Here is a 22,709-nt window from a genome sequence, read left to right as displayed (position 1 = left end):
ATGTGTGTTTTAGGAAAAGTTTGAGGTTTGCAAGAGCTGCTAGGAAAGAAAACCTGGGGAAAGCCATGCAAGTCAACCGGCCCTGGACTCCCCTGGGTGTCCAGATTTTTTTTAAATGTGCTGTTTTGCTAAGTTTCCCTAGGTACAAGCTGAGCCAGGGCCCAAAATCCACAGCTACCATCATTGCAAAAAAAGAAAAAGGCAATTATTCAGCTGAAAAGGTATGTGTCCATATTGAGTTCTGGGCACTTTCCCATCGTGAGCACTAGGTTTACTCACACAAGTGATGCACCATTTTTATCCAGAGACTTGGGGGGACACAGAATAGTAGTACATTTGATATTGCAGACTGGATTTACTGTGTTTGTACCTTGCAAATGTAGCCACTGTGAAAGAAAGAAGACGTTTTGAAAAATGTCCTCTTAATCACATGCTAGTATGGGTTCCCTCAAATTCAGACATCTACCACCGGTCCTAAACTCAGTATCGGGTATACATTTCAGAAATACATAGGTTTTGTTAATTCATTCATATCATTGATCCAAAACAGAACTGCTTCTCAATGCTTTGACTAATCTCAACTATTCCAACAAGAAACATGGTCAGACTCAAGCTGAGCCCCCATTATGAGGATCTGCCTAGCTCTCAATTTCTTTGTTATCAGCTGACTCTATCACTAGCTGAATTTTTCATTCTTCTGCTGATGGAGATTCCCAAGCTGATCTGCGCCCACCCAAAACCACTTAATCACCTATAAAGACTGCTGTCATGTCATTCTTTATGACCCCTTAGCTGAAGCAACACAACTTTTTATTGGCTGTTTCGTCAGTCTATGGTATTTTCCTTAATGTCCCGCTAAGGGCATGATTTAGATCTCAGTGGATGGATATAAATTCCACAGGATATAATGGGATTTCTTTATTGGTGGACGTGATATCTGTCACCTTTGTGACGGAGTAACCCATCCGCCGAGATCTAAATCAGAAACTCAAATCTCTTTTAGGGTGTAGCCCATGAAGTCTCTACTCCTCTTTGGAGGGGTGAGGCAGGGCAAATAACATTGGCAGAGTGATGGATTGTTCAAAATGAAAATCTGTAATACCTTTAGGCAAAAAGGACACCTTTGTCTGCAGTGCTATTTTGTCTGAAAAAAAGGTGCTATGAGGCGGCTGCGCTGAGAGAGCTTGGATTTCACTCATGTGATGAGCCGAGGTCACAATATCTAGAAACACAGACTTCAGAGTCAGGAGATGTAAATGACATCTGTGCATGGGTTGGAATGGTGTGGAATTATGTGGAAAGTGGAGACCTAATTCAGACCCCACTGTGGCATTGCACAGAGTTTGAAAGGAAACAAATTAGTCAAACCTTTTAGAAACCTCATCACAACAGATAATTTGAACAAGCACATCTGGTCCAATAAGCTTAAAAAGGCAGAAAGAGCCAACAAGTAACGATTAACGGTGCTCACAGCAAGTCCTTGCCAGGCCAGGGATACAACAAATAACAGAACATCCAACAGTTTGGAATTGAAAGTGCCCCAACAGGCTATAAACCTGTCCCTGTATGCCCAGCATAGACAGAGTTTGTGGAGGGGTGCTGTTCAGCAAGGATGACATCCACATTCACTGCAAGAAGACTGAATGCAGTCAACTGTCACTGCTAAATCTATACGCATGAGGGCGCAGATTACGCAGGCTCTGGTGCAGGACCCTGCCCTGCTGCTGCGTCATGAGAACCTGCTGAAGCGTTGGCCTGATCGGAGGACAGATGCTCATGCCCAGACATTCCAGTAACCACATTCTTCTTGCCCAATCCGGAGCCACTATGATGACTTGGGCACAGTCATTTCTCATATTCTTCAGAACTTGGGGCGTCAGAGATAGCAGTGGAAAGACATACATGAGTCCTGTGCTCCCCTCTATCCAAAATGCGTCTCTGAGAGAGAACCTTCATGAAAACTCCAGCTTGCAAAAGTTTTAAGACTGCACGTTCTTGTAGGGGTGAACAAATCTAACCATGGTTCTCTCCACTGCTGATAGATGCCCTGTATCACCAAGGGAGTAACCGCTATTCGCGATCTGCCAAGCACTGCCAGCTGAGCTTGTCAGTCCTTGTGTTAAAAGTTAAAACATTCTGCAAGGTGGCTTCCGACCAGGGAAATGTCCTGGAGCTCCAGAGAAGTTCCTTCTAGTGCAGGACCTATCACCCCCTCTGTCCTGCTTGTTGCAGTACCACTTGGCAGTGGTGGTGTTCGTGAGCATTTGAACCTGCCTCCATTTGATGGAGCGTAAGAAGGCCTTCAGCATCAGATGAATGATTTGCACTTTGCATTCTTGACAAGCAGGATGCCAAGAACCACAGAAGCCTCAGAGTCACTGTCACCAAGACTCAGGACCTATGCAGAAACATGAGGATCATAGTCTGAATGTCCTGGACTCGTTCTGGTGGAAGGGAGGCCTGAAACTGCACTGCATCCAGGATGTCTCCAATGAAAGGGAGTCTGTGCAACTGATTCAGGTGTAACTTCTGCACACTGATCGTGAACCCAAATGATGTCAAGAGTTTCGCCGTTGTCCAGAAGTGGGCTACGAATTACTGTGGAGAGCCCACCTTCAATAGCCAGTTATCGAGGGGAAAAGGGAGATCCACAACCTCTGAAGGTGTGCCACTACCACCACCATCACTTTCATGAAAACCAGAGGGGCACATTCTGAAAATGCTCCTGGCCCACCATGAGCCACAACTAGCGTCTGTGGACTGCAGGACAGGTACATCAATGTAAAGGTCCTGCAGGTCCAAAGCCACCAACCAGTCGCCTGGGTCCAGGTCAAACAGAAACTGGGTCAGCGTGAGCATCCTGAATTTGTCCTTCCAATATAAAGCATTCAGAGAGTGGAGATATAACATAGTGCCATCCTTCTTCAGCACTAGGAAATAACAGGGGTAACAGTCAGTCCCTATTTCCCACACCAGGTCCCTCTCTATTGCTGCTTTGGCCAAAATAGCCTGCACTTTTTGCAAAAAGTAGGACGCGTGCTCCTCTGAGAGATGCTCTGATGTGAGTGAAAGGTATGGTGGCTCGAAAAGGAATGGTATGGCATTGTCTCCTTGGACGATCTAGAGGATTCCCCTGTCCAAGGTTATCTTTTGCCACTCTTGTAAAAAATATCTGATCCTTTCTTCCACAGGCTGAATGTGTACTGCTAAGTGCAAACTAAAGTGGCTTGGAGGCAGCTGCTGGAGGGGTGGGGATTTGGAAGTTTGCTGTCCCTAATTTCCTGATAATCTGGATGTTGTCTGCTTGATCCCTGCCCCAGAATCTCAAAAGGACTAGGGTGGCTGTTGTGGGGAAAGTATGCTAATCCTCTGGAGTTGCCTCAAAATGGAGGAAACTTTGATACTGTCAGCAGGGGTAGAATGGCCTAGAGAACAGCTGTGGCCTAACTCCCTTTAGAAACATTCCAATGTCAAGTCAGCCTTCTCGCCATCAAATGACATGTCCACTACAGAGGCTTGCCCATCCCCAGGGAAGCTGATGGACTGCATCCAAGCGTGCTACCTGAACACCACAATCGTGTCAACTGCCCTGCCCAGGCAATCACTAGTGTTCTGTCCAAAGCGCATCATACACTTTGCGGCATCCTGACCATTTTGGATGGTTTGAGACATATTGGCCCAAAATTCCTCAGGGACTGCCGGCAAGTTCTTCTCAACCATGTCCCATGTTGCATGGTATATTTGTCTAGCAAGCAGTTGGCATTGACTGACTAGAGGGCAAAGCTGGCTGAGGAAAACATCTATTTTCTGAAATTTTCAAAACATTTCAACTCTCTGTCTGGAGGCGTCTTGGCAATAGAATTGGGGTCATCCTAGTGGAGGAAGTTTGAACCACCAAACTCTCTGGTACAGGGTGTTACGTCAAAAGGTCAGGTTTGCCTGCGATTGGACTGCGGCGGCTGGCAACCTGCTTGTTCACTGGAGGACGGGAACAAGGCTTAGACCAGGTGCTCATAAGGGTCAGTCCAGGCTTCATTAAATGCAAGTAATTGTTACGACATGTTTGTCCTGGTTACGAAACATCTGTTACTACATTGGCTTTGACTTCCATAGTAGGCAGCTGTAAATGCGAAACCTTTGTTGCACGTCCAATTACCACAGCAAAGGAGGCATTCTCTTCTATTAGTGGTCCAGGGAAAAACAACATAACCCAGTATCCAGGGAACTGCTGTCCCACTGGCATCCTGCAAATCCAGGTATACATTGTCAGCATTGTTAGACCTGGAATTCTTGGCATGATTTCCCCTATCTTTTTGCTTTTACCTCCTGTATTTTTAATGGTGTGCTGGGCTTCATTTTTTCTGGTTTATGTACTCTGGGCACTTTGCCACTGCTGATCAGTGCTAAAGTACAAGCACTCCCTGTGTAAACTGTGATTGTGATTGGTTCTCCAAGATTGGCATATTTGATTTACTGGTAAGTTCCTTAATAAAGTGCACTATGTGTGCCCAGGGCCTGTAAATCAAATGCTACTAGTTGGCCTGGAGCACTGGCTGTACTATCCACACGAGTAGCCCTCTAAACATGTCTAAGGCCTGCCATTGCACTATCTGTGAGTGCAGTTTTAAACGGCCATGTCGACCTGGCAATTGCAACCACTTGCCAGGCCCTAACCTTCCCTTTTTCTACATGTTAGGCACCCCTACGGTAGGTCCAAGGTACCCCCATAGGCAGGATGCAGTGTGTGTGAAAGGTAGGACATGCACTGGTGTATTTTATATGACCTGATAGTGAAATACTGCCAATTTCGTTTTTCACTAGTGCAAGGACTACCTCTCCCATCGGCCTTCATTTGAGCTGCTTTGTAACATCTTACAAGTGTAATGTTTTACTGAGGACAGCTAGAGATTTGGAGTTTGGGCTCTCTGAGCTCAGAATTTCAAAAACACATCTTTTAGTGAAGGTAGTTTTCAAATTACATGTTTGAAAATGTCAAAAAGTGGGCATTTTCTTGTTCTACTATCCTGTGCCTCTACCTGCCAGTGGAATTAACATCTGGTTTAGACTGACAGGGGCCTGTATGTGCATTCACTCTAGACAGTCATACAAAGGGAGTTGAGCTGTGCCCTGCATAGCGTGATTGCCCATCGCCAGGCTGATAGGCCTTCCTGAGCTAAAGTGGTGGGTTGAGTGGTCATGGACACTTGAATAGGGCTGTGCCTGACCTCTCATGATGCTCACTCCACCCCTGGAGTGTGTCTGGAACCAAGACCAGGCAAGGTAATAACTTGTGGACTTCAAAGACAATCCTTTGAAGTATGCCTACTTCAAAGGCCAAAAGGGGTATAAGTATTGGACCTAAAACCCCAGACTTTTAGAACACTTCTGGATCAAGAGGAGACTCTGCCAATGGAAAGAGTTGAAGAGCTGGAAGGAGAAGTAGTGCCCCTTTAAAGTGTGTTGCTTTACTGGGTTGACCTGCAGTTTCAGCTTCTACTTTGGAAAGCAAAAGGACTGGGCTTTGCTGTGTATCCTGACTGAGAAGTTTCTCCAAGGGCTTGTGTATGCTTGCCTCCTGTTAAGAAGTCTCAGGGCCATCAAAGACTTCACCTGTAGCATCCTTGAACTCAACTGCAGGGAGTTCTGATGTGCCAAGTGGTACCAATCCCAGTTCTGGGCCCTTGGAGGTGGTTCCTGTGCAAAAAGCTACAAAAGACTTGAAAATCGACACCTTGCTCATCAAACGCCTGTTTTTCCAATGCAGCACCACCGTGTGGGAAAGGTTTCCCGGCACACCCTCTGTGAGGCCGAAGGAATCAACGCAGTGCCAGCCCACAGCCGAAGTAACTGTCCCAGCCAGAATCCAGCACACCTTGTATCTAAAGTCCTAGACCACCATACCGAGTGGCTAAAATAATCAAAGCATCGTGGGACTGCTGAAGTAATCGACACAGTGCCTGTTTGCCACCGCTGCATCGACCTCTAGCACGTCCGGACTTCCACCCATCACACCTGTGCGCCAAGTTTTCCACCTCATCGCCTGCCGATCAGAAACGTCTTGGAGTTTGACGCATCGCTTCCCATTACAGTCCGAATTCGACACAACAGTTCTGCATGCAGCAGAACTGACGCATCGCCTCCCCAGGAACTCAGGAACAGACGCATCACTGTGTTTTCCGACGCTTCCCTCCTCTGCCACTGTTTTTACTAGTGGATTTTGACGCATCTAAGGTACTTTGTGTAAAATGAACGCATTCATAGAGTTCTATAGACAGAATTGCTTAAAACCTTTAAGAAGTGATATTTTGAGTTATGTATGTTGGACTTTTCTCGTTTTGGTCTTGTTTGGTTTAGATAAAGATACTTTATTTTTCTAAACTGGTGTGGTGTCCATTTGTAGTGTTTTCACTGTGTTGCTGTGTGTGTGTATTATGCACAACTACTTCACACAGTGTCTCTGAGATAGCCTTCCTGACTGCTCATGCCAAGCTCCCAAGGGGGTGAGCAGGGGTTATCTTGGGTGTGTACCTCCCTTACCCTGACTAAAAGGAAGGGTCCCTACTTGAACAGGGTGCATACCACCGCCAACTAGAGACCCCCATTTCTAATAATCATCATAATGCTATGGTAAATACTCACCTTCATCACCATTATCATCCACAAAAGCCAGTTGGCTCAGAAAAGAGTCTGAACTGAAAAGTTGCTAGAGAGCTTGAGTGTGACTTCGAGACAATTACATGGTTCTAAGTCAGAATCAATTGGGCAGGTGCATCAGGATAGAATTGAGACTCAACTTTGGTCAGGGCTGAGATGGATTTGGCTCAGAGGAACATCGGAATGGAGTCCTCCCAGCGCAGGCAGCATTGGTGTTGATGTTGTACGGACCCACATAGATTTTAGTGCCGGGTTGGAATCAGCTCTGCGATTAGAGTAGAATTCAAGGTGTGTTCTGGAGGCACACCCAGCACTAAGAGGAGACCCTCCGGTGGTATCCCAACTGGAGGTTACCGTGGACCCCTGGAGCCCAAAGGTGTGTCAGAGGGAGCTGAAAGGGTGTTGAATCTCTGCAACATGGCCTTTCTGAAGGCTTCAATCTGTTTTGACAACACTGATGACCTGGAAACACGGGGTGCATTGGAATCAGTTGCAAAATCAGCTGTTTGGGAGGGAACTGACAGCACGAACGCAAGGCACCCTGATATCCATGTGAAGTCTCAAGTGGAGAATGTCAGGACTAGGACCAATCCTGCTTAGTCTTCTTGTGCTTTTGCATAGATTTTGACTAACCAGAAGACTTGAACGTCGCTGATGACCTGCAGTTGGAACGTCCTTGATAGTGGGAATGAGTTCATACACTCAACTTGGACTTAGAGCGAGCTTTCCAAGGCTTCTTTCAGTGTTCGCTGACTTACAGCTTTGCATCACATTCCCAGATAGCCTTCAGGTTCATAAGGGCACACTCCTCTCAGGACTTAGAGTCATGTGCCGAACCCAAACACAAGAAACTTGGGGATCTGTCAAAGACATCTGATTGTGAAAGTACCTATATGGCTTAAACCCTGTAGATTTAGGAGGGGACATAGCCTTTGCACACTGACAAAAGAATTTGAAGAGAAACTCATCAACCGGTGAGGAAAAAGTTGGGAGCGAACTCCAGTTCTGCGTACGAAGGCACGTAAAGAAATTAACTAAATCAGCATGCAAGGGTGGCACTAGGATGCAGCTCCATTCATCATTTCCGGGGCAGAACAAAGTCAAAGCCGAGAAGCACAAAGACACGTTGCGGCGCATAGTGTTAAAATCTTCCAGATCCAGTTTGGAGCCTGGGGATACTCTAAAGGTGAAATAATTTGCAGTTAGAAGTATCAACATCTATCAAGGATGAGTTAGCTCATATCTCTTCTCGTTCACCGCGTAGTCTTTATTAAAACTTCAAGCAGTGTCATTAATCCTTTATTCATCTTGATTAAGGTTTAAGGTAAATCTTTAAAAATACTTGCTTATCAACACAACAGCATTAAATAATCTCAAAGTTATAGATTGCCATTATATGTATGCCCCGCTCTCCAAGGGCCCTTTTTGCTTGTCCTTCGGGATGTGCCAGCAGGCCACAACCAAGATAGCCTGCTCTCCTTAAGTTGACCGCCCTCCGGTCAACAGAGCCGCAGGTAAATAATCTGCCACTACTTGTGACAAACATACCGGGGTATACCCCCTCCAATGTTTATAAACCGACACCCCGTCATCACGGGTAGGGCAGGAGTGGTCAGGACCACCAGCAGGTCAGTCCCCCCTCTCCCGCCAGCTCAGAGCCCCACAATAACTGCTTGCCCTTTCCATGGGCAGCCAGTCCATACCAAAAGGGGAAGTCCACACCCTTTTCTTGCCTGGGACCCCGCCATTCTCTTCCTTGTTGCAGGGATGGGTGGGTGGGTAATTCTTTGCTGGTCTGCTGCCGCCGGAGCTGTTGAGAGAGGACAAAGAGGGTTAGTTCAGCCTCCCCCGAGGCTTTTGTACCCTTGGGGGAGGGAAGGTTGGCCCTGCCTTCCTGATGACGTTAGGCTCACGTGGTCATGCCTATCCTCCTATCTTGCTGGCTCTTCCCTGTCCTTGCTTCCGCCTTGCAGACGTCCCTGCTGGCTCCGCCCCCGGATGCCACTAAGGGCACCACGCCTCTAGGATCGGGTGGCGCCGTTCATAGTGTGCCTACCGGGTGTGAGTCGCCCCCTCCCCATAAAAGACATGAAGCAGGTTGTTGTCGTTCACTGCGTAGTCTTTATTAAAACTTCAAGCAGTGTCATTAATCTTAACATTAAAGCTCCCTCAGGAGCCCCCCCCCTAGCTGACACTCTGGGTTAGAGGTAGGGAGGGAAAAGAGTGTCCCGAAGTAGTACGCGCGACGTCCGGAGCGGCAAAGAGGCCACAACAATGGCGAGGGGGAGAGATATACCCTCTCCCTGCCTGCCGCCCCGGACGCGCGTCACCGTCCCGCCCACCTCCAACCGGGCAACGCCTGCCCTGGGGAGGGGTGGCTGACCACACCAAGGGGCGGGGGCAGCCCTCTGTGACTAAGGGCCCGCCCTCCTGATGGCCACCGGGTGGCCTCGGGTGTCACATAGTCACATCAGGGCAACAGGAACCCCCCGCCCCAACATATCCAACATCCCGCAAATAACACAAAGACACAAGTGTTAAGATTGACTCAAGGTGTCATTCCGGATTGCCTTAAAATAGGACAGGTCACTCCTATACTAAAGAAGGCTGATGCTTCTCCAGCTGATCCTAACTACTACCGTCCTATAACCAATATCCCCACCTTGGCTAAACTATTGGAGAAATGTGTTCAAATCCAATTATGCAATCACATTGAGAGCTTCAACCTCTTAGACAGTCACCAATCGGGCTTCCGTAGTGGGCACAGCACAGAATCTGCACTCACGCACATTATGGATGATATACTAATCATGCTTGATCGAAATGAATCATGCCTTTTAATACTCCTTGATCTGTCTTCCGCCTTCGATACGGTCAAGCACGATAAGCTGCTAGCCCTATTGGAAAGAAGGATGGGCCTCTCGGGCGTTGTGCTACAGTTGTTCTCCTCCTTCCTGAATAACAGATCTCAAAGATTCAAGATGAAGAACTCACTCTCGCAACCATCCATGGTCACTCTTGGTGTACCTCAGGGATCTGCCCTTTCACCCATTCTCTTCAATTTGTTAATGGAGCCCCTGGCGAAGGCTCTGAATTCTGCTAACATTCTATATCACCTTTATGCGGATGACACGCAGCTATACCTTAAAATCACCTCGCCAGATGACTTCGTTGTTCTTAACACTACGCTTCTGAACACGCAAAGCTGGCTCACCAACAACCATCTCATGCTAAACACCACAAAAACGGAATTCATTCTCATCTCACCACCAAACTACACCCCAAAGATAGACCTTTGGTTAAAACACCTAACCTCCTTTGACTGTGTCCCCCTCATCATAGACTTGGCTAAATCCCTAGGTTTCACCATTGACAAACACTTGAATATGCAGGCGCACATCTCTACTGCCACCAAGGGAGCTAATCACAAAATGAATATATTAAGAAAACTTAAACCCTTCCTCCCCCAGGCTGACCTAAAAGTTGTTGTACAAGCTCTGGTACTACCAAGACTAGACTACGGAAGTACCACCCTCGCTGGTCTCCCGAAATACAGGCTTGCACCATTGAGAGCAGCTCTGAATGCTGCGGCTAGACTGGTTTCAGGAACCAAAAGAAACAATCACATCTCACCAACCTTGAAAGCACTTAACTGGTTGCCTTATGAAGCAAGAATACACCTTAAAGTGGCGTGCATGACGCACAAAGCAATTCACAACAATACACCCATCTACTTGGCGCTAAAGTTGGAAAAATCAGGAGGCTGCAGACAACTACGAAGTGCGACCACTCTACTTCTGAAACCCCAATCCTTCAGGAAGAAGAGAACAGGCTGTAGAGCCTTTTCAGGGATTGCTCCAAAGATTTGGAACTCTCTACCACCCCGAGTGCGTGGAATCACATCCCTTACTGTATTCAAAAAGGAAGTAAAAAGTCTATTAATGAACAAACTAATGTCCTAAATCTAAGTATGGGTCGTATCTGGCTGCATGTCTTTTATCACATCCCCTGTTGCTCCAGAATTGTTTGCTGATTAATGTTTTTCGTGGGATATAGATCTGTGCAGCTGATAGCACAATGTCTAATGTAATTTGTTCTGCAGAAGCTATCGCTCTATTATGACAATTTGACATTTTGTTTGTATTGACTACCTCTTCCACGGTTTATTCTTCTATTGTAAAGCGCTCTGATACCCTTGTGGGTCACGTTTGCGCTATTAAAGACTTTATAAATAAATAAATAAAATAAACAAATCTCTGCACTAGATGTAGTGCAGGAAAATCCTTCTATTAGACAGCATTAAAAAAAATAAGAAAAATAACAGCAACTTCTTATTATAAAACAAGAGAACAAAAAAGGAGCAGCTTCAACAGCCGCCTCACTTCTTTAAAAATGGAGGGTATAGCAGTCTTTAATAACTCTAGAGGAGTGAAGGGTGCTAAATAATTGAATGGGTTATCTAAGTATTTTTATACAATACACTTTTAAATTTAAATTATTTTGCACAATACACTTTTAAATTTAAATGATTCAATTTTACTCTCAAATGGTATTGGAAAATATTTCATAAATTAAAAAAGAAGGCACTCCAAGACTAAGAGATCAGTTTAAAAACACCTTTTATTACTCGTCTTCAATTAGTCATAACGTATCTGCGGTATGGGCTCTGTGCATCTTTTGTCGTCTCTTAGAAGAAAAGACCCAGATTCATATGTCCAGACAGTGTCTATTCCCTCTCCTGTTACGTGGTCCGGAACCCAATGTGGGAAGGGGAAGCGGCATGCAATGACCCTGGCGTTCTCCTGAAGTTCCCTTTGAAGCTTTCTTTCCAACTGTGGCATCTGTGAATTGAAAAAAAAAATGTATTTCATGTGGTGTCTGAGGCAGCACTGTTCCCTTTTCTGAAAATTGCACGCTTTGAAAACCAGTCGGCGACTGGAGGTCTTCCAGTTTTTTAAATCTATTATTGAAAGAGTGCTTTTATGATTCTGCAACAGGAAAACACTTTCAATAAGCTTCAGGGCATTTCTAAACAGCATTGCTTTACTATTTGCAAATGTCAAATACAAAACTACATTATGTGATAATGAAACCGAATGAAACACGATCTCTACAAAACAAACGAAAACATAGTCGACATTTCCTACCCTCCTCACGAGCTTCCTAGCAAATATAAAAGCGTCTAGTACTTTTCCCAGGTATTCCAAAAACCGGGCACTGGAGTGGGGCCGGCCAGCAAATCCAAAATGGGAACCTGGGGTCGGGCTTGTTTTAGGAACCCGAACAAGAGGTGAGCCATACAAAGATGTTGCATGTAAATCAGGGAACAATTGCCATGTAAACATACGAGAAAGATCCTTCAACGTTAAAAAAAAGTTATTTATTTTTTAGCATGAGTGTTTAGTTTTGAGGGACATTTATTAAAAGTAACTGTTTCAAACATGAAGCATTCAAGAAAACTCCATTACTCTAAAAACATTCCCAAGAGTGAACCGAGAAACAGGTTTGTCATATGGACTGTATGTGACCTATGTGGATAAGTGCAAGCAACATGATTGCCTATTAAACCATTTATAAATTGCGTTGCAGGGCACATTCTGAAATAAGTGATTCCAGGGTACTTCCTAATTGTCCCCTCAAGAAAATGAGACAATATGAAATAAAAAACATTCAGTATGATAATATAATCAATTGAACAAGCTGGGATTATAACCCATGTTTATATTTTAAACATTTTATAATTTAACCTCCAGATGGATTTTGCCTTCATTTTCCCATTCAACAACAAAGGTCATCGTTTTGTGTTCAGTTCTATCACAAGCATAAGTGCTATACTTTTTGCAGTTTTTTTATGAAGCACGACTTAGCCTGAGGGAATTAAATCACTCTGCAAGAACAGGAGAGACCACACGATACATTGTTTTAGGCACAGGGATATTATGTGATTTGACAAGAATCACGGGATGTTGAGTGGACGCCTGGATTCAAACCTGGTTCCCCAGTTTCAAAGCAGCTAGGCCACATCCCCTCCCCAATAAATACACGTTTCATATTACATCAAGTTAACACTATAGACGAACAAAATATTTCTAGAAAAAAGCATAAGGATTAAGGAAAGGTATGCACTTTATTTGATGTCACTATTATTAGCTTCCTCTGCTTTAAAAAATCAGGCCATTATTAGGAGTTCAAGTTCATGTATTTATGTATTTATAGAGCGCACTACTCACCCAGAGGGTCTCAAGGCGCTGGAGGGAGGGGTTTACTTTTTATCGAATAGCCATGTTTTCAGTTCTTTTCTGAAGGAGATGTGATTCTGAGTAAGGCGGAGGTGGGTGGGGAGTGAGTTCCAGGTCTTGGCAGCCAGGAAGGAGAAGGATCTGCCACCCATGGTGGTTTTTCGGATGCGCGGGACTGCGGCGAGGGCTTGATTGGATGATCTTAGTTGGCGGGTGGGATAGTAGAAGGACAGTCGGTTGTTGAGGCATTCGGGTCCTAGATTATAAAGGGCCTTGTGTGCGTGGGTAAGAAGGCGGAAAGTGATTCTTTTGTTGACGGGAAGCCAGTGGAGGTTTTTTAAGTGACCGGTGATGTGCTCTTGGCGCGGAATGTCTAATATGAGTCTCGCTGATGCGTTTTGGATGCGCTGGAGTTTTTTCTGCAATTTTGTTGTAATTCCGGCGTAGAGTGTGTTGCCATAGTCCAGTCGACTCGTGACCAGTGCATGGGTGACAGTCTTTCTTGTTTCGAGGGGGATCCAGCGGAAGATCTTTTTGACAATGCGAAGGACGTTGAAGCAGGAGGACGATACGGCGTTGACTTGTCTGGACATTGAGAGGGAGGAGTCTAGAATGAAGCCAAGGTTACGTGCATGGTCTGTGGGTGTGGGCGCAGATCCCAAGGCGGAAGGCCACCAGGAGTCGTCCCAAGCTGAGGGGGAGGATCCTAGGATGAGCACCTCCGTCTTGTCTGAGTTGAGTTTTAAGCGGCTCTGTTTCATCCATTCGGCTACTTCTTTCATACCTTCATGAAGGTTGTTTTTGGCGGTGTTGGGGTCTTTGGTGAGGGAAAGGATTAGCTGGGTGTCGTCGGCGTAGGAGATGATGTTGAGGTTGTGTTGACGTGCGATGGAGGCGAGGGGACTCATGTAGACGTTGAAGAGGGTGGGACTGAGTGAGGAACCTTGAGGTACGCCGCAGATGACTTCGGTGGGCTCTGAGTAGAATGGGGGAGTCGGACTCTCTGTGTTCTCCCGGCTAGGAATGAGATGATCCAGTCCAAGGCTTTTCCTTGTATGCCGATGTTGTTGAGGCGTTGTATGAGGGTGTTGTGACAGACAGTGTCGAAGGCGGCGGAGAGGTCGAGTAGAATGAGGGCCACTGTTTCACCGTTGTCCAGGAGTGCTCGGATGTCGTCGGTCGCCGCAATGAGGGCGGTTTCGGTGCTGTGTTTGGCTCGAAAGCCGTTCTGTGAGGGATCCAGGGAGTTGTTGGATTCAAGGAAGGCTGCTAGTTGGCTATTGACGGCTTTCTCGATGACTTTGGCCGGGAAAGGGAGGAGGGAAATGGGTCGGTAGTTTTTCAGATCTGAGGGGTCTGCTGTTGTTTTTTTCAGAAGGGCGGTGAGTTCGGCGTGTTTCCATATTTCTGGAAAGGTGGCGGAGTCGAAGGAGCAGTTGATGACATCGCGGAGTTGGGGAGCGATGATGGAGTCAGCTTTGTTGAAGATGAAGTGGGGGCAGGGGTTAGAAGGTGAGCCAGAGTGGATTGAGTTCATGAGGCGAATGGTGTCTTCAATGGTGATTGGGTTCCAGGAGTTGAGGTAGTTAGTTGGAGGGGTGGGATCTGAAGTGGGTGGGGTGAGTTGGTCATTGGGAGTATTCTTGAAGCTGTTGTGGATGTTGGCAATTTTGTTGTAGAAGAAGGAGGATAGCGCATCGCAGAGGTCTTGGGAGTTAGTGATGTCGTTGGATGCTGCGGGAGGGTTGGTGAATTCTTTGACGATATTGAAGAGTTCCTTGCTGTTATGAGAATTGTTGTCGAGACGGTCCTTAAGTGCTGATTTCTTGGCGGATCGGATCAGTTGGTGGTGTTTGCGGGTGGCTGTCTTGAGGGAGGCCATGTTGTCTGAAGTTGGTTCTTTTCTCCAATTCTTCTCCAGGGTGCGGCATGTCTTCTTGGATTTTTTAAGGTCATCATTGAACCAGGGAGCTTTTTTGCTGGATGGTTTCGACTAGTGTTTTTTCAGGGGTGCTAGTTCGTCCGCACTGTGGGTAATCCATTGCCTGAGGTTGGTGGCCGCTAGGTCTGGGTCCGATGCCAGGGTGGGAGTGTTTTGGCTGAGTGATGTGAGGAGTTGTTCGGTGGTGATTTTGTTCCATTTTCTTCGGGGAATGGGTTGTAGACGGTTGTGGGTCAGGGTTGTTTTGTAGCTGAAGTGAACACAGCTATGATCCGTCCAGTGGAGGGCTGTAGTATGATCGAAGGAGATGTGCTTGCTGGAGGTGAAGATAGGGTCGAGCGTGTGTCCGGCTATGTGAGTGGGGGTGTCAACAAGTTGTTTGAGTCCGAGATTGGACAGGTTGTCCAGAAGGGTGGTGGTGTTGTTGTCGATAATGTTGTCAAGGTGGTAGTTGAGGTCTCCTAGAAGAATGTAGTTCTCGGAGGCGAGGGCGTGCGGGCTGACGAAGTCAGTGATGTCGTCGCTGAATTGAGATCTGGTGCCTGGGGGCCTGTAAATGAGAGTTCCTCTAAGTGTGGTCCTGGGGTCGGTGTGGATCTGAAAGTGGAGGTGTTCGGCGGTTGCAAGATTGACGTCAGAGCTGGTTGTAATTTTGATGGTGTTTCTATGGACGATGGCGATGCCTCCTCCAGTTTTTTTATTGGTGCGGTCTTTTCGAATGATCTTGTAATTGTCTGGTATGGCTATGGCGATGTCGGGGGCAGAAGATGCATTCATCCATGTTTCAGTAAGGAAGGCGATGTCAGGTGACGCAGTGTCGATTAGGTCCCAGAGTTCGGTTGCATGTCTGTGGACCGAGCGGGTGTTCAGTAGGATGCATTTCAAGTTGTTGGGTTCGGAGCTGTGTGTGGAGGAAGTGTGTTTGGTGAGGGTCCTGACGCAGTTGAACTTACAGGAGAGGCAGGAGAATGGGCCGTGGGTACGTCCTGGGGTGGCTTCACAGCAAAGTGGAGTGCGTCCGGCGTTGAGGGCGATGAGTGTAGCGGCATCATAAGTTACTCTGGGGGGTTGGGAGCGGCATAGAGCAGGGGGACGGGCACTGGGCGCGGACGGGCGCAGACGGGCTTACCTTTGGCGCACCTTCGGCGCGCAAGGGGCGCGGCCGCTGCGCGTGAACGCTGAGCGGAAAGGCATCTGTCATATATGGATGTTGGAGTGGGCGGGGGCGAGGGAGGGTCAGCTGGGAGGCAGGGCGGGCTGTGGGGGACGGGCACTGAGGCACCACAACAATCAATAAGATGGCGGCAGAGAAACAACAACGAAACCGGAGGCAGGCACAGACAAACAGCAATGGCTCCACTCAAAGCAGGCAATGCACACTCAACTCAGCGGCACAGATCGCATAGCAGCTGCGAAAGCGCGTCTTAAAGCGCTGTTACAATTCACCCTAAAAGCGCTACAAAAGTCTTCAAGGCACACGCACTACAGCGCTATGCTGTGAACGAGGCGGCACTGATGCGGTTAAGAATGGTGAAAAATCGCAGTGTACTATACCACGCAGGAGCTGGGGGCGAGGGGAGCGACCGCCTTCAGCAAGCGTCGGGCCGGTCACAGCGCTTACAGGTCTGGGAGCGGGCTATGTAGTCCGTGGGAGGGAGGGTCAGCTGGGAGGCGGGGCGGGCTGTGGGGGACGGGCACTGAGGCACCACAACAATCAATAAGATGGCGGCAGAGAAACAACAACGAAACCGGAGGCAGGCACAGACAAACAGCAATGGCTCCACTCAAAGCAGGCAATGCACACTCAACTCAGCGGCACAGATCGCGTAGCAGCTGCGAAAACGCGTCTTAAAGCGCCGTTACAATTCACCCTAAAAGCGCTACAAAAGTCTTCAAGGCACACGCACTACAGTGCTATGCTGTGAACGAGGCGGCACTGATGCGGTTAAGAATGGTGAAAAATCGCAGTGTACAATACCACGCAGGAGCTGGGGGCGAGGGGAGCGACCGCCTTCAGCAAGCGTCGGGCCGGTCACAGCGCTTACAGGTCTGGGAGCGGGCTATGTAGTCCGTGGGAGGGAGGGTCAGCTGGGAGGCGGGGCGGGCTGTGGGGGACGGGCACTGAGGCACCACAACAATCAATAAGATGGCGGCAGAGAAACAACAACGAAACCGGAGGCAGGCACAGACAAACAGCAATGGCTCCACTCAAAGCAGGCAATGCACACTCAACTCAGCGGCACAGATCGCGTAGCAGCTGCGAAAGCGCGTCTTAAAGCGCCGTTACAATTCACCCTAAAAGCGCTACAAAAGTCTTCAAGGCACACGCACTACAGCGCTATGCTGTGAACGAGGCGGCACTGATGCGGTTAAGAATGGTGAAAAATCGCAGTGTACTATACCACGCAGGAGCTGGGGGCGAGGGGAGCGACCGCCTTCAGCAAGCGTCAACACTTCAGTGATGGCAGTTAAAACAATTAGCAAAACAAAGCCAACTATAGAAGGTGTTCATGGAGGTCACAGGCCTCCATAAAATACATGCGCAGTACGGCTCCGCGGACTATGTAAAACATTAATTTACCTATAATACAATTGGAGTTGGAACACCTACCGTTTGCTCTGTAACCAGAGACCCGTGCCTGTCCACTCCAGTGCTTTAACAATTCCACAGTTCTATTGGGGCTCTGGGCGCTCACATGAAATTCAAAGAGCGAGCTGTGTGAACCTGTAGGTTGTGTATAGTATGTGCCCCCTTTATTAATTGCAGCTGGCCCGTATATCTGATCTCAGCTTCAATGGAAAACCATTTTTAGGGCAAAGGAAAATGAGCGCACACCCTAAAGTTGAGGCTGGCAGGGCACCCTGCAATGTTTTAACAAGTGGAACAAAGCCAGCTGCTCTGCCCCCACATGGAAAGGAAGGCAGAAGAATGTTGTGAGAGGGATGCAACAGAGAAAATCCACGATTGCTCGGTTCGTTTTTAGGTTGAGCATTCGAGACCTCTTGTAAATACGTGTGTATGTGTATGTGTACGCGGACGATACCCAAATTGTAGTCAATATTCGACCCGATAAACAAGGTGACATTGCTTCTAGGCTTCAGAACTGTATGTATACAGTGAGTGAGTGGATGACACGGAACTGCTTAAAGATCAACTCCAGCAAAGCAGAGGTGGTACTTTTTGGCAACAACCCCTCCTTTTGGACCCCAAACTGTTGGCCATCCGCCCTTGGCCCTTTACTTTCCCCCACCAAAAAGGTGAAGAATTTGGGAATTTGGATTGATGACACTTTAAGCTTTAAAGACCAGATCAACGCAGTGACCTCAACCACCTCACTCATTCTCAGAACCTGTAGGATAATAATCCCCCTACTTCCGAAAGTTGCACAACAAATAGTAGTTTCAGCCCTGGTATTGTCCAGGCCGGACTATGGCAATGGTCTATACCTTAAGTTGCAAGAAGATTCCATGCATAAATTGCAAATGCTGCAGAATGTTGCGGCTAAACTCCTTACAGGTATCCCTAAGTATGCATCTATCTCCCCATCTATAAAAAAAACTCCACTGGCTACCAGTCAAAAAGCGCACCCAATTTAAGGCACTTTGCCTGGTGTTCAAGGCCCTGCAAGGATCTGAGTCTGACTTTTTAAGGCAACAACTCCGCTGGTATATACCAAATAGAACACTCCGTTCATCAGAGGCCAAGCTTGTAACAACACCACAAATAAAAAAAGCAAAATGGGGGGCAGAAGTTTCATCACCAATGCAGCTAAGGCCTCGAACAGGCTCCCCCTACATCTAAGAAGTACGACCAATTTGTTGGCCTTCAGGAAGTCCCTAAAAACGTGGCTCTTTAACAACTAACCAGCTACATCCATTCAGGTATTCCACGGGTAGGACCTCACCTTAAACGTCAGGACACCTTAGGGTAGCAGCTGCGCTTTACAACTCCATACGTGGTAGGACCGTCCCATGAGAAGGGCCACACGCTGGACCAGATCTTCTCTACTCTCCCTATTGGGGTAGATCTTCCCGTGCCAGTTTTGTGGTCGGATCACTTTCTTATTTCCTTTTCCCTCCCTATTATGGTTTCTACACGGTCCAAATTAGTGGGGTCGTCAAAGCATCTCTCTAAATCTTTCCATCTGTTCACTAGAGAGATGCTATCAAACACCCTAATCAACTTTCCTTGTCCTACATCTGACAATGTAGAGGACTATACCGCTTTTTTCCATCAATGGCTCTTAGAGTGTCTTGAGAGTTCGATCCCGACCAAGACACAGAACTCTGCCAATAAAAGGATATCTGCCCCATGGTTTACTCCGCAGCTAAAAAAAGCTAGACAAGATCTTAAAAAAGCTGAAAGAGCTTGGAGACGATCTTACGATCATTCAGAAAGGCAGAATTTTAAGACACTGACTAGAGTCTACCACAAATCAATCTGGGCTGGAAAAAAAGCTTACCTGGAATCTAGAATAAATGAGGCGGAGCATTCCAGTAAAGAACTTTTTAGGGTGGTAAAAGACTTCACTTCTTCCTCTGCTTACACCCCTATTCATACGCACTCTGAATCCTGGTTGAGGGATCTGGCTGTATACTTTGTACAGAAAATTACTACTATTCAAGATTCCCTCTCTTCCACTTTCCAGCAGCAATCGGTGAGCATGGGGTGTCCCATGTCTGTTCATGGTCCTCTGCTGTGTGATTTTCCCCCACTGGATCATGCAAGCTCTTTTGACATCCTGTCCAACCTTAAATCTGGATCTCCACAGGATCCGTGCCCGGCCAAGTGTTTAGCGTACTTGGCACCTGTGCTGAATGATTTGGTCAACCCTATTTTAAATATGTCACTCTCATCCGGGGTAGTTCCAAAGGCCTGGAAGAGCGCCATGATCCTGCCACTCCTGAAAAAACCAGCACTCGACCCTCTAGTCCATGCCAACTACAGACCTATTCCCTTACTCCCGGCTCTAGCGAAAGTGACGGAGAGGTTTGTCCACAGATCAATATCTAACTTCATCGAGGAAAATGATCTGTTGCATAACACCCAATCCGGTTTCCGTGCGAATTTCAGCACGGAAACTGCGCTCCTCGAAGTCACAGACGCCATCCGGGAGGAGTTGGATGCTGGAAGAAAGGCGGCATTGGTCATGCTTGACCTGTCGGCGGCGTTCGACACCGTTCCCCATGCGCTTCTCCTTACTAGACTCTGGGACTTTGGCCTGCAGGGAACGGTGTGGAGGTGGCTTAAATCCTTCTTAGCCGACCGCCGGCAGACAATCTGGGCTCCTCCTTACTCCGCCGAGATGCCGCTGCTAGAAGTGGGGGTTCCCCAAGGATCCATCTTGAGCCCCCTCCTTTTTAACATCTTTATGGCTCCTCTGGCAGTGGTCGCGGAGTCTTTCGGCGCCCGGATTGTCACTTATGCCGACGACACCCAGCTCCTGTTTGTGAGCAACAGGAATGGTCTGTTTAACGACGATCAGGTCAGAGGCTGTCTGAGTGCGGTTTTCGAGTGGTTAGGACATCATGGACTGAAATGCAACTCCGACAAGTCGAAGCTGCTCTTTTTTGGGTGTATCGCTGAGCCGGATTGGAAACCCTGGTGGCCGCAGGATATGTGTCCCCCCGTTAGTTCATCCCAGAAGGCCAAAAATCTGGGAGTGATCATTGACAGCGACCTATCTTTTGGACCACACATTTCCTCTCTCACTGGGAAATGTTTTGGTATCCTTCGGATGCTACGCAAATTTTTACCTTTAGTATCCATCGAGCACAGGAAAATCATCGTCCAGGCACTGGTTGGCTCCAGACTGGATTACGCCAATGTTTTATTTTTGGGGCTTCCCAAATACCTGGTCAGGCGTCTTCAAGTTGCTCAGAACTCTGCAGCCCGAGCGGTCTTCGGCCTCCCAAGAAGAGCCAGAGCCACTGCTCTTCTCTCTACCTTACATTGGCTCCCGATTGATAAAAGGATTCTTTTTAAAACTCTGACTACGACCTTCAAGGCCTTACATGGTATTGGTCCTAAATATATTTCTAAACGTGTGTCTTGGTATCAGCCCTCTAGATCTCTTAGATCTGCTGCGCTATCCAAAGTGAAGGTTCCCATTATCAAGCGCGCCAGAGCAGGAGGTCGGTCCTTTCGTTATCTAGCTCCTCGTGCTTGGAATGACCTCCCGATTTCTTTAAGGCAGGCTTCTAGCCTGCTGTCCTTCCGAAAGGCCCTTAAAACATGGCTTTTCCCATAGTCCGCTGCTGCTGTTTTACAGGTGTGTTGCATGTCCCTTCAGTGTTATGTTTCTCCCTCTTCTGGTGGGTACCTTCGAAAAAGCGCCGGGATGCTCCAAATGGAGTGGCCGTGCGCTATAGAAGCATAAATATAACATAACATAACATAACAGTTAACATTAACATTTGTGGGCTCTGGAGAGCAGCCCTTGGACTTGTCTCCTTCTGCTTAGGGACTATTTTTTTCTGTTCAACTGCCTCTATTTAACTGTCTTGATAGAAAACGACCAGTAGAGGTCAGTAAAATACCAGAATTGCTTTCTGCTGAGGGACTTTCTTTTTTAATTTTTCTGGCAACTTCCTCTATTTAACTTTCTTGATAGAAAATGACCAGCAGAGGTCAGTAAAACACCAGAATCACGTTAGCATTCTCTAGATTCCAGTCCATAGAAATTGTCTTCCACGAGCACCCGTAAACAATTTTTTTTCAAATCTTGTATTTTCAGTGATATGACCACCGAAGGCCCTGATTTTATATTAAAAACAGAGCTTTGGACTATACCTTTTCCCACTGAAAGGCAATATTTCTCTCGATGTGTTCTCATACCTGGCGTATTACGCAGTTTGGTGCCTACTTTACCTCAATGTTAAAGAACAGCAGATTTTTCAGCACCCAGGCTAATGTGCTGCATAGCTAAGTACATATAAGGCCCCAAAGGCAAATTCTTGTTGGTTAGAGGTTTCAAGAGCATCTCAAGCGAAGTCAGAGCTAGGCGTCTGGCTTGAACCTTCAGTGGGTCGTCCAGCTCTACTTGGTACATTTGGAATTGTTTGACTGATTTACCGGGACAAAGTGCGTGCAAATGTCCCAAATCTACAAAAGAATTGTCCAAGGTGAAGGTTGACTGCAGTATGCAGAAGTCAACTTTATGAACCCTCTGTGAATGGTCAAAGCAAAAGGTACTGAGGTACCCATCTATTTGTAGTCCACCATTTCGCACTGGCCCGGAGGACCTATCACCTCCTCAAAGCAATAAGCATTTGCATTGCAATAGGTCTTGCATTTGTGAAAGTTAGACCTATTGCCGTTCTAAATGACAATGTTTTTACTAGTGATTTTTTGTTTGCTGTGGAGTGAATATATAGAAAAAAGCGTACCCTATGTCATATTATAGAAAAAAACTAAAAGATGCCCATGTTTCACGAAAACAGTGTCAATTACATAGGGTAGACTTTCCCCTATATAATACTGGAGTGGAGTAGATTGTTGTAGAGTGGAGTGGCTTAGAGTGGCATGGCATAAATTGTAGTACAGCGGCGAGGAGTGAATAAAGTGTTGGGAGTGGCATGTAGTAGAGTAAAGTGGCATAGAATAGAATGGCATAGAGTGGAGTGGCACAGAGTGGCGTTGCTTAGAGTGGATCAGAGTGTGGTAGAGTGTAGTAGAGTAGCATAGAGTGGAGTGGATAAGAGTACAGTGGAGTAGATTGTCCTAGAGTGGAGTAGGGTATTGTGGCGTAGAGTGAAGTAACACAGTAGAGCAAATTAGCATCTCTAGAGTGCCGTAGAAGTAGAGTAACGTGCTGTAGAGTGGAGTGGAGTAGTATTGAGTGGAGTAATGTGTTGTTGGAATAGAGTGTTGT

At 47.0% G+C, this 22,709-nt stretch overlaps 1 protein-coding gene across 3 annotated transcripts in view; it reads right to left on the bottom strand.

The window, feature by feature from the left end:
- Positions 1–11,274: 11,274 nt before the first annotated feature.
- Positions 11,275–22,709, bottom strand: part of ATPSCKMT (ATP synthase c subunit lysine N-methyltransferase) — a 326,966-nt gene continuing 315,531 nt past the window's right edge. For all 3 annotated transcript variants that reach the window (XM_078687622.1, XM_078687621.1, XM_078687623.1), the window contains exon 5: positions 11,275–11,495. In XM_078687622.1, coding sequence (XP_078543748.1) covers positions 11,292–11,495 — 204 coding nt within the window. In that variant the 3' untranslated portion in view covers positions 11,275–11,291. The remainder of the gene's footprint in view (positions 11,496–22,709) is intronic.

The sequence above is a fragment of the Lissotriton helveticus genome, chromosome 4_1 (genome assembly GCF_964261635.1).
Source record: "Lissotriton helveticus chromosome 4_1, aLisHel1.1, whole genome shotgun sequence".
In the NCBI taxonomy this organism is placed as follows: Eukaryota; Metazoa; Chordata; class Amphibia; order Caudata; family Salamandridae; genus Lissotriton; species Lissotriton helveticus.
The sequence above is the reverse complement of the archived record's forward strand: the minus strand, read 5'-3'. Positions and strand labels throughout refer to the sequence as shown.